This window comes from Heterocephalus glaber, unplaced genomic scaffold (genome assembly GCF_053883595.1).
Source record: "Heterocephalus glaber isolate CG9 unplaced genomic scaffold, H.glaber_assembly_v1.0 deba00000071, whole genome shotgun sequence".
Taxonomy (NCBI): Eukaryota; Metazoa; Chordata; class Mammalia; order Rodentia; family Bathyergidae; genus Heterocephalus; species Heterocephalus glaber.
In genome coordinates, this window is record NW_028258137.1 from 17,981,012 (window position 1) to 17,995,797 (window position 14,786).

At 47.2% G+C, this 14,786-nt stretch overlaps 1 protein-coding gene across 14 annotated transcripts in view; it reads right to left on the minus strand.

Moving 5' to 3' along the window:
• Nucleotides 1-14,786, minus strand: part of Dus2 (dihydrouridine synthase 2) — a 53,967-nt gene that overhangs the window by 1,381 nt on the left and 37,800 nt on the right. For 13 of the 14 annotated variants that reach the window (XM_087214659.1, XM_087214690.1, XM_021256816.2 and 10 more), the window contains 7 exons: nt 10,201-10,266; nt 9,956-10,026; nt 7,794-7,880; nt 6,184-6,352; nt 3,256-3,377; nt 1,947-2,096; nt 772-859 (listed from right to left, as the gene is read on the minus strand). In XM_087214659.1, the coding sequence (XP_087070785.1) occupies nt 772-859; nt 1,947-2,096; nt 3,256-3,377; nt 6,184-6,352; nt 7,794-7,880; nt 9,956-10,026; nt 10,201-10,266 (753 nt within the window). The remainder of the gene's footprint in view (nt 1-771; nt 860-1,946; nt 2,097-3,255; nt 3,378-6,183; nt 6,353-7,793; nt 7,881-9,955; nt 10,027-10,200; nt 10,267-14,786) is intronic. The other variant, XM_087214732.1, reaches the window with a different exon arrangement.

Genomic DNA, 14,786 nt, shown 5'->3' on the forward strand with positions numbered 1-14,786 from the left:
AGGAGGAGTTTATCAGATAGCAAAGGGGTGAGAGAGGACAAGGACAGAGAAGGCACATACTTGGCAGAGGGACCAGGTGATATGGCTGGAGCAGAGGACTGAGTAGATGAGATCTAAAGCAGTGAGATATGTTGGGGGAGTTGTGCACTATGCTGGGGGTTAGGGCTTGATTCTACAGGCACAGGGGAGCTGATCGCTTGAATAAGGGAGACAGAGGTTCAATTTCTTTTGGAGCAATCACTCCGGCACCAAGTGTGATGACACACCTGTAATCCCAACACTTGTGAGGCCAAGGCGGGAGGATCATGAGTTTGAGGCCAACCTGCGCCACACAATGAGTTCAAGGCCAGCCTGGACTACATAGTGAGACTATCTAAAAAAAAATGCAAAAGTTACTGAAGCAAATAGTGACATAAGGCCCAGAAAGTATAAGTCTGGAGGCCAGAAGGCCAGTTGGAAAGAGGCAGAGCCTACAAGGACCAAAGGAGATGAAGAAAGACTATCTCAAAGTTTCCAACCCAGGGGCCCCATGCTTGGGGCCCAATTATGTACCTCATTGGCTTAACCAAAGATATGTATGCCAGAACTGGACAATAGGCCAAGGTCAGAGGGAAGGGGCTATCCTAGTCCCAGAAAGTTCTGCATGCCAATGAGGGCAAGGCCAGATGCTAGCCAAGCAGCCTGGGACTACTAAGCAGATACTGGGGGTGTGCTGGGGTGATGGCACCAGTATTATGGCTGGCTGCAGGTTAGGACACAGCCAGAACTTACCGTTTCATACACAGGCTGTGCTAACTTCTCTCTGCGGCACCACTCCAGCAAGCACATTTTCGGGGTTATCTGGGGTGGGTATGCTCTCCTGGGGAAAGAACGGAAAGCAGTTAGAGACCACTCACCATCCCCACTACTTCCTTTAGCAAGGGCCCCAAACAGTTCCTGATAGGAGCTACAGTAACTGAGGCTCCCTTAATGTTCCAGTGCCTATTTCCCTGGGAAACCCTTCCTGTCTTACCAGCTGTTAAAGCCTAGGTTCTGTTTAAAGGGAGGATGCGTTCCAGCATGCTTGGTATACTGGGTGGGGAGGATCAAGCACTCTGAGCTCCAGCCTGTAAAACTATCTTCAATAGCCAGGAAAGGTCCAGTTTGCCTCTCATGATAAGATCAGAGGGAAAGGGTAGAAGTAAGGAACTTAGATGGCATACAATATCAAGGTCTAGCTCAGTGCACACTCTGATTCCATTTGCCAAGTGTCAAGATTATCTGCTACAACCATGGACACAACAGACTCTGGCTTCATAAGTCTGTAATAGGCCAACAGGGTAGAAAGGACATGTTCCAACTTCCCACTGGTAGCTCCCTCTGGCATATGACTGCCCAACAGCTATCCTCCCACCCCCATTCCCAAGTCCTTGCCAGACAAGACTGGCTCCAGGTCTGGGGACTGAAGAAAGGCTCAGTTCCAGATGGCAGAGGACAAGGATGAGGGCACCATTCAAAGCTGAGTTACAGTCTGGGAGAAGAATCAGCCTGAGGCTACTTCTGCCTACAGAGGGTACAATAGGGCTGGTGTTGGGACAGTGGGTATGAGCAGAGGGTACACAGTCAAATGAGGGTGAGCTCCTGCAGCTGTTGAGAGCTTAATGCAGACAGCTAGCTCCTCAAGGCCAGAAGAAAAGCACAGACTTTCAGGAACAAGAGGAAAGTGCTCCCACCCTGAGGGAAGGAGTGAGTCAGGAAAAAAGAGTTTAGTCATCCTTGGGACAACTTGCACACCCCTCAACAGTGCTGCCTGGGCTTACTGTCTTCCCTAAAAGTACCTTCTTGGGGATGCTGAAAATTGGTAACAAGGATCCAAACCAAGGAGACTTGTAGTCTAGCCAACTTGTTGGCCTGGTCAGATCCTGGCATTGACCCTGGCCCATGGTTAGGCCAAGCTGGAAACCTACCGATCAAATTTGACAGCCATCTTAATGACACCAGAGGTATCTTCAGCTGGCTCCCCAACCTCTTCTGGAGTCTTGGCCAAGAGCTCAACCCTCCGGGCATCTATCTCCTGTGTGGTCTCCTTGTAGAACGTACCAAGGCCAAAGGCCTCACTATGGAGAAAGAAGCAGAAAGGTACCTTAGTAGAGAAGCACCAGGGGTACTGCAGGAACAAAGCGCCCCACCACTGAGCAACTCCTGTATCACATATACCAAAACTCCACTGGGCATCTGGGCAGTGGAAGGTACCACCTACCTACCCTAAGTCCAAGGTCAACCTGGATTAGAAGCTGGAGTATATGAACTTCTGAGCATTGACACTAGAGGAAGGCTGGCTTGGGGAGAAAAGGTTGTATAGGTCACTCCCACTGCCTGAAGACTCTCTCCCAAGGAGGGCCAAACAGGTAGATGTTCCTGGCCAGCTGTGACTAAACTGATCAAATGCCTAGGGTGTGCCACAGCCTTATCCTCATGTGACCTCACAGGAAGAAAAGACAGAGGCCTGACCACTGAGTGGTTCCTCACTTTGTACCTAGCCACAAGCAGTTACCAAGGATCAAGCCTGAACTGAGGTACCACCCAGAGCTGTAGACTTGCACTCTGTTCTAGAGGTCCAACTGTTTAAGCTAAGTGGGACAGGGACAGAAGCAATGCCATAAGCCAGAGTGGAAGGAAGATTCTGGTAGGGCAGAGACAAACAGCCAATACAAGGACATAGACCTTCCAAGCAGAGGGCCCAGTAGGAACACAGGTGTGGAGGTACAGCAGCAGACAGGAGTTGCGGGAACTGGAATTAGGTTAAGCTATGAAGGACCTCCAAGTGTTAACCACCTGAGTTGAAGCTGCATCACATCTAGAGGACCAATGGGTGGCCTCTCAGATTGCAGTAAAAATGGGTGCAGGCCCAGGCCAGGAACTCCATTCTACAGGCCTCCCTCTCCTGACCATTGGGAGGGGCCTTGGTATGTGACAATCCCATTAATGGAAAAGCCCTTTCCTCCTCAGGAATTGTCAAGCCTATCCTTTGTATTCTTCCACCCTGGTGGTGTCCTAGTTCCAATTTCTGCTGCTGAAATCAGTCTAGGAATGAAACATTAAAAAGCTCTGAAGATAGCCTGTTCTATGAGGCAAAGATATATCAGAATCCCACTTCTCCACATCCATGTCCAGAAGCTGTATCCCTGAGCCCTCAGAGAGTCAGCTTAAGGCTCAAAATCAAGCCTTGTCTGCAATGTCTGCAAGGACAGATGGATAGTCCATTGCCTTTCTTACCAAATTTCCTGGGAAGACTGGGCGGCATGGAGCAACCTTCCCTGGGGCGACTCCAACTGTTCGCGTAGCATCTGACACAAACAGTACTTGGTGTTGGTGTAGTGGTTGTCATACTGCACTGCCTAGGAGGAGAACTGGCATGAGCTTGTCTGCTGGTAGGCTCCAATGGCAGGACAGGCGCTCCAAGGGGACACTAGAGGTATGCTAGTAGCCAAAGTAATGTGACCCCCTTAAGAAGATCCACCTGCACTTGGCCATCTTTTCCCCTAGCTAGCAATACAAAGATTAACAGTCAAAATCAAGGCCCAAAATTCAAAGCACACTTTTCTGGACAACCTGCCTGAGGCATAGAAGGGGAAGGACTCCTTTCTGCCTCAGCCTCCACACGCTACCATGGAGAACCTAGTGCTAAGCATCTTGTGGGGCAAAGAGGGGATATACCAAATTCTGGCATGGCAAGTCCAGCTCCAGAATAAGGGTAAGATTCTTCTATTTTTTAGAACCTGGGTAGGAGCCTTGGCTTCCTACACTGTAACTAGTCTCCCTCTAAGTTCCCCTACATTGGTAGGGCATAGCTCCCATCTTCACACGTTATCTGTCTCTTTTTGAATCTCAACAAGTGAGAGGTGTAGCAGTTACCCCTTTCCACAGCCTGGGAAGTGAGGCCCAGGAAGGCAAGATGACTGTGTAGGACAGTGATGGCGAACCTTTTAGAGTTTTCAATGATACAAACAGCCCGCTGTGGCACACATGCCATAGGTTCACCACAACTGGTCTAGGGATACCGTGGACACCTGCCTGGCTAGAATAGGGCAGAAGAGCAGCAGCAGATGAAGGCTGCTTGTATAGCCTTCTAGAATCCCATTCCACCCCTTGCCCCTACACTGCTCTAGAATCTCTAGAACCTGAGCTTATGTCATCGGTGTCTGGGAAGGTGCCATGGCATGCTCAAGACAAAGAGAAGACTAAGTAGGTAAGCTCTGGCTGGCAGCAGAGCTGTGATTCAGCTTGTTTGGGCCAGAAGGCACCTGGGTTGACCAGAAGCAGTCCTGTAACACTTGAGGCCACTCCCTTTCTCCATGACAACACACCCTCTTGAGAGCTGCCAAGGGAAGGTTGAGCAGGAGTGATAACATCACCTTTCACCCAGTGAACAGGCTCAGCACTGCTGAACATATCTTCTCCACCACATACTTGCTAGCTGGCCAAAACTGGAGAGCTGACCCAGGCTGAGGCAAAGCTGACCCAGACTGATGGAGAGCCAGTGGTCACCAGCCTGTCCAAGAAGATATCCAGAACCAAGGGAAGAAAGACTGCAGCACTGCAGAGGAGGCTCTAGGACAGAGACTGCCTAGCGCGGGACACAAAATACAGGGTCTTCTATTATCCCCAGCTTAGGCAGCAGTGAGAATACTCACATACTATGCAGTCATGACTGCCTGGGGCATGGCCATGCCTTGGGGAGGACACAGGCAGTTCCAGGCATGGGTAAGCCTGGGACTGAAGAGGATTGTGTAAGTCGCTCTGGGTTGAGGGTTGCACTCTCTTCTTATACCCAACTCACTGAAGAATTTGAGGACCACTCACTGTCTCTGCCAGGTGCAACTGATCACAGAATGCCAGAGTACCAGGGTTGTGTCAAAGAAACGAGAGGTGAATGCATCAAAAATTCCTTTCCAGGGAAATGTCTCTGGCATTACTATCAAGCTCCTCATGAGAAGAAAGAGCTTTATGAAAAGCCAGTTCCAGCAGGTATGATGGGTTACACCTGTAATCTCAGCACTCAATGAGGCCAAGGCAGGAAGATTTCTGCATGTTCAAGACCAGCCTGGGCTACATAGTTCAAGGCCAGCCTGAAATACATAGTGAGACCCTGACTCAAAAACAAAACAAAACAACCAAAAGAAAAAGCTATTCCCTATGTAGAGAGTTAAAGTTATTTCCTAACTCAGAGGAAAACATTCTGGGAATCAGCAATAGAAAAGTATATTTTGAAGGGACGGGAGAAAGGAGTTTAGACAGGGTCTCACTATGTAGTTCACGCTGGACTTGAACTCACTGTGTAGCCCAGGCTGTCTTCAAACTTGCAGCAATCCTTTTGCTTCAGCCTCCCCAGTGCTGGGATTATTGTGCACCACCATGTTCAGCTAGCAGTAGACAAGTGAGCGCTGAGGATGCAGCTGTAGTACTTGCCTAGCATGCCTGAGCCCTTAGGTTCAGACCCCAGCATGGGGCAGGGTAGTGGTGGTGGTAGTGGTGGTAATGGTTTATAAGTGATTTTGACAGATGAGGTAAATCAGGTGAGATGTCTCTATGGAGATAATCTGTCCCCAACAACAACTACAATGGCTCCTCCTGGCTGTGTCTGCACCTGTGCCAACCCAGAAGCATGCCTGTCTTCAGTGACACAGAACCTCATTGTCCATGTGCAGGCATGTGTGTACACTGGGTTGGGACAGAGAAAGAGAACAATATCATGTGTTTGGGGCCTCAGCAGCACCCTGGATCCAGAAAGTCCTTCCTGTCACCTCCACCTTCTGGAAGCTTTAGAAGTAGGTGATGGCAGGGGCACATGACCCAGTGTTCTCTCTTCACATAGCAGCTGGGGAGATCCAATCCTATACTACAAGAGCTCAAAAGAAAAGCAGAGGTGGGCATGGTGGTGCAGACCTGTAATCCCAACACTCAAGAGGCTGAGGCAGGAGGATCACTGCAAGTTTGAGGCCTGCCTGGGCTACATATTGAGTTCAAAGCCAGCCTGAACTACATAGCAAGACCCTGTCTCAAAAAACAAACAAACAAACAAACAAGCAAGAAAAGGAGAGCAACAAAAGGGGCTGCTGGCAGTTAGAGGCCCCAAAAAGTACTCTCTGTAGGAGCATAGCAGATAGGGAGAAATGCTGGTTTTGAAAAAGTGCAGAGACGTACATATCTGATATACTTCTGCATGACCTCTTCCAGGGGACGCAGCCCATCCTTGAGAAAGATAGATGGGTTCCACATGGCAGCTCGGGCCACCATCACTGAAGAGGCACCTGTGGCTTGTCGGAAGTTCTCTATGTCCAAATGCTGCTGTATGTGGTCATGAGATCCTCCACTGAAAAGTAACAGGAGGGTTAGGGGAGCTCCCATCACAGAACCTACAAACAGGGTAGCTTTGGTCAAATCCCTTTGGCTATCAGAGCTTCAACAAAGTGGAGATTATAATGCATTCCTCATTATGAAGCTAAGAGCACTAAGTGAGATAATATATGAAAAATAGCCTGAGACATGCCTGGAACTTAATAGGTACTCCAGAAATTTTACTTCCCTTCTCTCATATCTGAAACAGTGGTCAAAGCTACTTCTGAAGATGTGGGCCTAAAACTAGGGTATTGGGGCCACAGAAAACCCCCATGCTCAGGAGTCACCCATATGCTGTCTAAGGACTGAGTCAAATCTCTAAAGAAGGGGAAGAGGACACACTGTTAATGATGAGGGGAAGGAAGAAGGCCCAGTTTGGTCATAATTCCTCTCCCTGCAACTTGCTGCTCTAAGGACCTTTACAGAAACTGCTCTGTCCTCATCTATTTTATTAGGAGTCAGGTGGCAGCCTCAGCTAAGAGAGAGCCATGTTGCGGGGCGGGGGGGGGGGGTGCTCTCTCAGGTGACAGCAGAGCAACAGGCTCCAGGGTCTTGAGTAGCCCTGCCCCTTCAAACCACCTCTAAAACTGCTTGCCTGGAGGATCCAGGGCCTTGGCTACCACCTCTATCCTTAACTCCTCCCTCTCACCAGTCATGCATGTTTTGTCAGAGCTTCCCTGTGCCAGGCCTTCTAGGCTCTGAGGCTCTGAGTTGGACATGGAGTAGCCTTGAGCTGTTCATCAGTATCTCACACTTGCAGATCCACAGCTGTGCAAAATGCTTGTCTGGGTTTCTTTTTCCTTTGTCTATTCGTCTTGTTTTTTTTGAGACAGGGTCTCACTATGTAGTGCAGGCTGGCATTGAACTCACTATATAGCCTAGCATGGCCTCGAACTTGCAATAATCCTCCTACCTCAGCCTCCTGAGTGCTGGGATTGCAAGCATGCACCACCATGCCTGCTGCTCGTCTGGGTTTCTATGACCTGCCTATGTTCCCTGAGCCACAGCACTATGGATGTGACATCACCTTGTTGTGGGCCTGCTTCAGTGGCCACCTTCTTGCTCTCTCTGCCTTAAATAATCTCACCCCAGCCCATCCATCAGAGTGTTCCAAGATGCCCCTCCATACCTACCCACCAGAGGTGAAGCAACCTGATATGTAGGATAGGCACTTTTCAGCCTCATTCCCAACTTCCGTTATGGTCATTTGGTCATTTTTAAATGCTCTCTCATTCCTTTTTTTTTTTTTTTTGTACCAGGGATTGAACTCAGGCCCTTGTGCTTTCGAGGCAGATGGCAACCAACACCACTGAGCTAAATCCTGGGCCCCTCATTCCATTTTTTGTATGCTAGCTCAAGTCCTTTCTGAATGAGATGGAGCATAAAAAAGTAAAGGAGGAGGAAGTGACACTCACTTGGCTATGACAGGAATGGACAGGGTTCCAGCAATGGCTTTGATGACTTCACAGTGGACAGGGTGCTGAGGCCGCTCCTCATGCTTCCTTGGTGATGAAGAAAAGAGATGGGGCTGAGAGCTGAGTCCCGAAGGCCATGTCACTGTTCACAAAAGATTACCTTAGCCAAACCTTACAGGCGTCCCTATTGAACCTCAGGCAGCCATATGGCCAGCAGGGTCAAATTGCAGGGCATGGCCTCTCTGACCTCTGGGGAAGAACTTTGTTGTGAGGGGCAGGGGCAGCACAGGCTTATGCTGAGAAGGAAGTCTAGTTCTCAGAGGCCTGCAGGTGAGCCATGCTGTAGGGGGCCAGTATGGTGGCCTGGCTGTCAAGGTCATGTAGCTTTTCCTTGGCATCCCCCTCCCTCTGCCAGAGATGACAGACATTGCCAATAGAATGCTGCCCCTGCTGTCACAGTCCTGCCCTCCCCAAGGGACTGGGAACAGCTGCCACTGCTCAGACTGGCCACTCCCACACAGCTGCTTATGCTGAGGCCAAGTTGCACAGCTGATCCTGAAGGGAAGCACTTGACACAGGTTAGGCCCCACTCCCAGAGCAGCCAGGGCAGGTGACAGACAACAAGCCACGGGGGGGCAGGACACAACCTGGGGCCCCTCCAAGGTCAACTGCAAGAAGCTCTTGTGCATGACAGAGCAAGTCTTAGGGACATTGAGGTGAGGCCTCAGCCTAGCTGTGCTCAGAGACAAGCAGGAAAGGGACTGACAGGTCTCATCTGAGTGTGTTCCCTCTGCAACATTCCTCAACTCTTCAGAAGGCCCTGCCAACCCAGCTCTACGTCTACCCTTCCTACATTCCCAGCAGTCAGTTTTAACCTATTCTCAACAGCTCTAATAGGCAGAAAGTCCTACATTACACTCACCCAAACCTGACTTCCCAGTGCTTTCACCTTCTGACAAAAGTAACAGCTTCCTTTATTAAGAAAATACTATATGTCAGGGAGTGTGTTAAGGCTTTTATTCACAGTTTTATACAAGCTTCACAACAACCGTTGCATAGTATCTTAATTTCCCAATGAGGAAAGTGGTACGCAGAGAGGTTGACTCGCCTGAGAGCACACAGCTAAGAGACTACAAAAGCTGGGATTTGAAACCAGACAGTTGGGAGTCCAAAGCCTGCTGCCTCAGGAAGAATACATGCATAAATGTATGGCTCTACCTTCCTCTCTTGGCTTTAACTTGAGAAGCCCATTTTTCTGTTTTCTACATTGGAATTCTGGATGTCCTCTGAAAATGCTGTGACAAACAATCAGCAAACTGGGCTGCTCCTATACGACCCCTCAGCCCAAAAGGAACATTGCTCAGAGAAGCAAAGTTACCTGCTGAAGTATACTGACCAGGATTCTGTACCAAAGGACATCTTGGGCACAGGGAGCAGATTTGACTGGGATACCAAGGGCAGCCTTCAGAAATACCTCAGCTCTCTGCAGACAGCACATTAGCTACAGACACAAGGACTGTTTAAAGAAGTTACTGGAACCAATGGTAGTCCAACAAGAGCAGGCAAAAGAGCAGTGCCTTTAAAAGGATAGCCATCTGCCTGGGGTTATTCAAGGAAGAAGCCATTGCTCAATAAAGTGGAAAGAAAATGAAATTCAGGGCCAAATTTCTAATTCCACCACTTCTTGGCTGCCTGATATGATTTTCAGCAAATCACTCCATCTCTACCACATCCACATCCTGTGCATAGGGCATTTCTCCTTCCTCTTGTGTCTCTAAAGTTCAGAGCAAGCCAGGAGTGGTCACACATGCCTGTAATACTAGCACTCAGGAGGCTGAGGCAAGAAGATTGCTGTAAGTTCAAGGGCAGCCTGAGCTACACAATGAGTTCAAGGCCAGTCTAAACTACACAGTAAGACACTGTCTCAGAACAAAATAAAACACCAAAAAATTAAAAAATAAAGCACAGTAAGTACTCAATGAATGACACAGAAAATACAGGCCCATCCAGTATCCCTTTGAGTCACAGGATGTCAAAGAACTAGCAATGTACAAGTAAGCTAAATACATGGGAGAGAAACTGGTTGTTGTCTGGGGTACGGTGAAGATCAAGATGACTGAGGAATCCCTCTCTAGTCAATCTCTAGAAAAGTGATCACTCACCTCCCATGAACTGCAATAGCAGCAACGCCAGTCCTCTCTATCCGCTTTACAAGGCTCAGGGTATCTTCTAGCTGAGGAAGAAGATTTACAGTGTGGTTACTGAGGTCCCAAGGGAGCAGCTGCTGGCTTCCTAAGGTGGGCTCAGCTTCACCCCCTCAAACCTAATTCAGCACTTTATGAATTACACCCCCAAGTGTAACATCACCTGAGAGAATGGACCTTTAAATGTAACACCCCATCCTTACTGATGGCAGGATGCGAATCTTGCAGGTCACAGGTCTGCGTGTCCCTCTGACAAGCGTGCCGAGGATCTGTAAAGAGGAGCACACAGGAGCACCTACCTGTTCTGAAACAAACTACTACACCAATTGTACTAATTAACTCTGCTACAGACCTGTGCAGTCCAGTGGCATGGTCAATTTGTGCATGCATGAGTACATATGGGTATCTGGTACATGCAAATATGTGTACACTCCATGAGGCGGGGAGTCTGCCTCTGTTCTATGCTGGAGACCCAGCACCAGTGATTCCCTGCCTGCCACCCAGGGGGATAGATATAGATAGATAGATAGATAGATAGATAGATAGATAGATAGATAGGGATAGACAGACAGATCTCTCTCTCATACATACACACAACTGAAAGAATAGGTGAATAGATCTGCATGTATTCCTGTGGGGAAAACAGCGATCCTTTGCTAGAGCACACAGAGTTACCTGGAAAGGTTAAGAAACACAAACTCTTAGATTCTACCCTATTATTTCCTAAATGAGTCTGTAGGGGTTGGGGTTAGAAATGAGTATTTCAAAAAAGCTCTGCCCATCACACTCCATCTTCAGTGAGATTCTGAGGCCTACCCCTGATTAAGACTGACATGACCAATAGCCTCATTCCTAGGTGAAAGAAAGGGAATGTTCCCTGAGTGCTGTCCTAGGGTCTAGAGTGAGGTAGCAGGAAGGCCTTTCACAGCCTGAGCCCTGTACTCATGTACCCCTCCCTACAGGGAAGTCAAATCACAGGAGTGATACTGATAAAGGAAAAGACAACACGTTTGGCAGGGCATGGTGACACATGCCTACACTATAGTCCCAGCTACATGAGAGACTAATGCAAAAGGACTGCAAGTTTGAGGCCAACCTGGGCAACAGTGAGACCCTATCTCAAAATAAAATAAAAAAGGGTTGGGGATGTAGTTTCATGGTAGAGTACTTGCCTAACATGCACAAAGCCCTGGATTCAATCCCCACTACTGCCCTCCCAATTTTTTTTCAACAAATTAAAAAGTGCTTATTCCATAGTAATTGAAAAAGATTTCAAAGAAAGATCAAGAAGTCATACAGGAAAGTGTTAGGGAGGTAGGTAGTAAGATCAGGCTGCAGAAGAATAAGAGATCAAGGCCAATGGAGGATGCCCCCACCCCCCACCCCAGGAGCGCTTAAATGGTCTCTGCCACCACTTCTGAGCTGGGACTACTAACATTTTGGGCAAGATAATTCTTTGCTAGGGGGATTAACTTGTGCATTGAAGGATGCTTGTCTACATCCCTGGCTTCTATCCACTGATTTGTCTACTGAGAGCACAGAAGACTTACTTTCATCATCTGAATCAAATCCAGAGAGTGTCTGACATTTCTTTTATGCAAGCCAGGAGAAAACTTGGAAAACAGCTATCCCAAGATCCTAACAGATTTCCCAGGAGAGAGCTACTTGATGGACTTCCAGCCTTATAGTAGGCAAAGCAGAAATCTTAGCATAAGGTTATAAAACTCCATTTTGAATGAATGTACAAAATAAAATCTCAAGTTTTACTTGTACACTGGATTTTGAAAACAAAAAAACAAGAAAAATTATCCTCAAAACCACTGGTAGTCTTTGTTTAGAAGTCCAAAGGGCAGGTTGTTTTGTTTTGGAGAGAGTCTTGCCACATAGTTCAGGCTAGCCTTGAACTCATGGTGATATTCTTGCCTCAGCCTTAGTGCTGTGATTACAGGTGTGTACCACCTTGCCAGGCTCAAAGGGCAGGTTTAGTGAAACTTACATTTTCTTTTAGACAGAGGGTTCATTAGAAAACACAGCATCCAAAAGAAAAAATGAGAAAAGGAAAAAATGGAAACAAAGTGTTTGTAAATAGGGAAGAGTGGAGTGGGTGAAGGGAGGGCAGGGGAATGGGGAAAAAATAAGAACCGAGATACATCATGTAAAAGTACAAGATCCCAATGATGAACAAAACTGTATTGTATTCCTAAAATGTACCAATAAACTTAATGAAAAAAAATTAAAAAAGAATAAGAGATCAAGAGAGATGTAAGCAAGGCATATTGGCACACACCTGTTATTCCAGTTATTTGGGAGGCTGAGGCAAGAGGATCAAAAGTTTGAGGCCACCCAGCTATTCCCCTGCTGGGGATCTTCCCAAAAGAATTAAAAGAATCATACCACAGCAATATATGTGCACCCATGTCTATAGCGGCACAGTTTATAATAGCGAAAGGTTGGAAACAGCCTAAGTGCCCATCAGCTGGAAACTGGATAAAGAAGATGTGGTTTTGGGCCAGGGATTTAGCTCAGTGGTTTCGCCGCCTGCTGTGCAAGCGCAAGGACCTGAGTTTGATCCCCAGTACAAAAAAAAAAGATGTGGTTTTTTAATAAAATGGAGTACTACTCAGCCATAAAGAATGAGAAACTGGAGACATTTATAGCTAAATGGATGCATATTGAGGCCATACTCTTCAGTGAAATAAATAGGACACACATGTGCAAATACAAAATAGTGTCTCTGGTGTGTGAGAAATGAAAGTGTAAATAAGGATTAAAAAGATTAAAGAGAATAAATGATAATTTGAAATAGGAAGAAAAGGTCCAAAGGGGTAGAGGAAGTGGGAGCGGAAGGGGAAAGGAAAGGAAAAATTATAAGAAAAGGAAAAAATGGAAATAAAGTCTATGTAAATAGGGAAGGGTGGAGGGGGTGAAGGGCGCACAGGTAATGGGGGAAAAAGTAAGAACCAAGATATATCATGTACAGGTACAAACACCCAATGATAAATGTAAACGTATTGTATACCTAAAATGTACCAATAAAAGAATTTAAGCAAAAAAAAAAAAAACAAGTTTGAGACCAGTCTGCATAACTTAGTGAGATCCTGCCTCACAATAAATAACTAAAATAAGAAGGCCTGGGGATGTATCTCAGTGGTAGAGCATGCCTGGGTTCAGTTTCAGTACTATGAAAGAGGGGTGGGGTAGATGACACTGAATGCTTATGCCATTGCCATCATTTTCTCACATCAAAAACTTCAGGCCATGGGCCAGGGATTTAGCTCAGTGGTTTCGCTGCCTGCTGCACAAGCGCAAGGACCCGAGTTCGATCCCCGGTACCAAAAAAGAAAAACAAAAAACTTCAGGCCAGGCAAGGTGATCTCAAGAGCCCTCTTCTAAGAACTGGACCTCTGTCCAGCAGACCAAAGGGGATACCCAGGCAACTGTTGCCAATCTTGAGTCTAGACAGGCAGGAACAGCAGAGAGCCAGTTGCCAGAACCAAGAGAGGAGACTTTTCTCTTGGGTACAGGAGGATAGTTCATGAGCAAGACAGAGCTTTCTCCACCATGCACAACTGGTCTCCAGTCTGCCTCAAGAAGTAGACTCGGCCTGAGGTCCTATGGTCAACTTAACAAGCCTTAAAGGAAGACTTAACCTTTAAGGAGGAACTGCCAGGTCCTTCAGGATATACGACAGAAATTCTCTCAGCTGGCATGGTGGCACATGTCTGGAATCTCAGCACTCTGGGAGGCTGAGGTAGGAGAATCACCAGTTTAAGTACACAACCTGGGCAACTCAGCAACTTAGTGAGACCCTGTCTCAACATAAAAATTAAATTAAGTTAAAATTAAAAGGGCCAGGATGTAGCTCAGTGTGCAGACCCTGAATTTGATCTCCAGGACGTTCAAAAACAAAAAACAAAAACCCACAACTCTTGTCTATTCTTCAGGCTCACAGCAACATATCTCAAAGCTTTCCTTGCAAGTCCTCATTTGAACTCCACTAATATTTGGTGATTTAAGATATGCCAGCTGATCTGACCCAATATTCTGTCTGGTGGGATTTCTCTTTGGTATATTTCATCAGGACTTCTGTCCACTTCATGTCATACTAAGGACCAGCAATGAAATTGGGTAACCAAAAGCCCCCAGCCACTTGTGAGGGCCATGCTGAGGAGATAGGGCTCTAGCACAAAGCTCTTCTGGATACCTAACTCTACAGATCTAAGTTGCACCATATGTCCCTGTGAAAGTCTCTAGGGGAAAAGGATCAGAGATGAGCACATACCTGAGCAAGGGAACAGCACATCTGCCCAGAGGCAGGGTTGCCTCACCAGATCCACTGTCCTTCTGGGAAAAGCAGAATCCTATCTCCCCTGGTTGTTGTAGAGGGGACAGGTAGGAGGATGGAGAGGCAAAGTGTGGGACTCAGTGAGACCTGAGTTCAATTTCTGTCCTTGCCAACTGGTAGCCATGGCCCAAGAACTGTGGATACCCTAGACAGCCAGAGGGTACACAAAAGCTTAGCTGGGAGTGAGAGATGATATTACTGAGCTGGAATCTAAAACTGAGGTTTTTAATCCAGGGCAGGTACACTAGCATTACCTGGTGGAAACTTTTTAAAAAGGCTGATACTCCCAGCCAGGCATGGTGGTGCATGCTTGTGATCCTAGCACTTGGGAGGCTGAGGCAAGAGAATCACTGAGAGTTCGAGGCCAGCCTGTGCTACACAGTGAGTTCAAAGCTAGACACAGTGGCAAGACCCTATCTCAAAAAAAGAAAAAAAGAAAAAAAC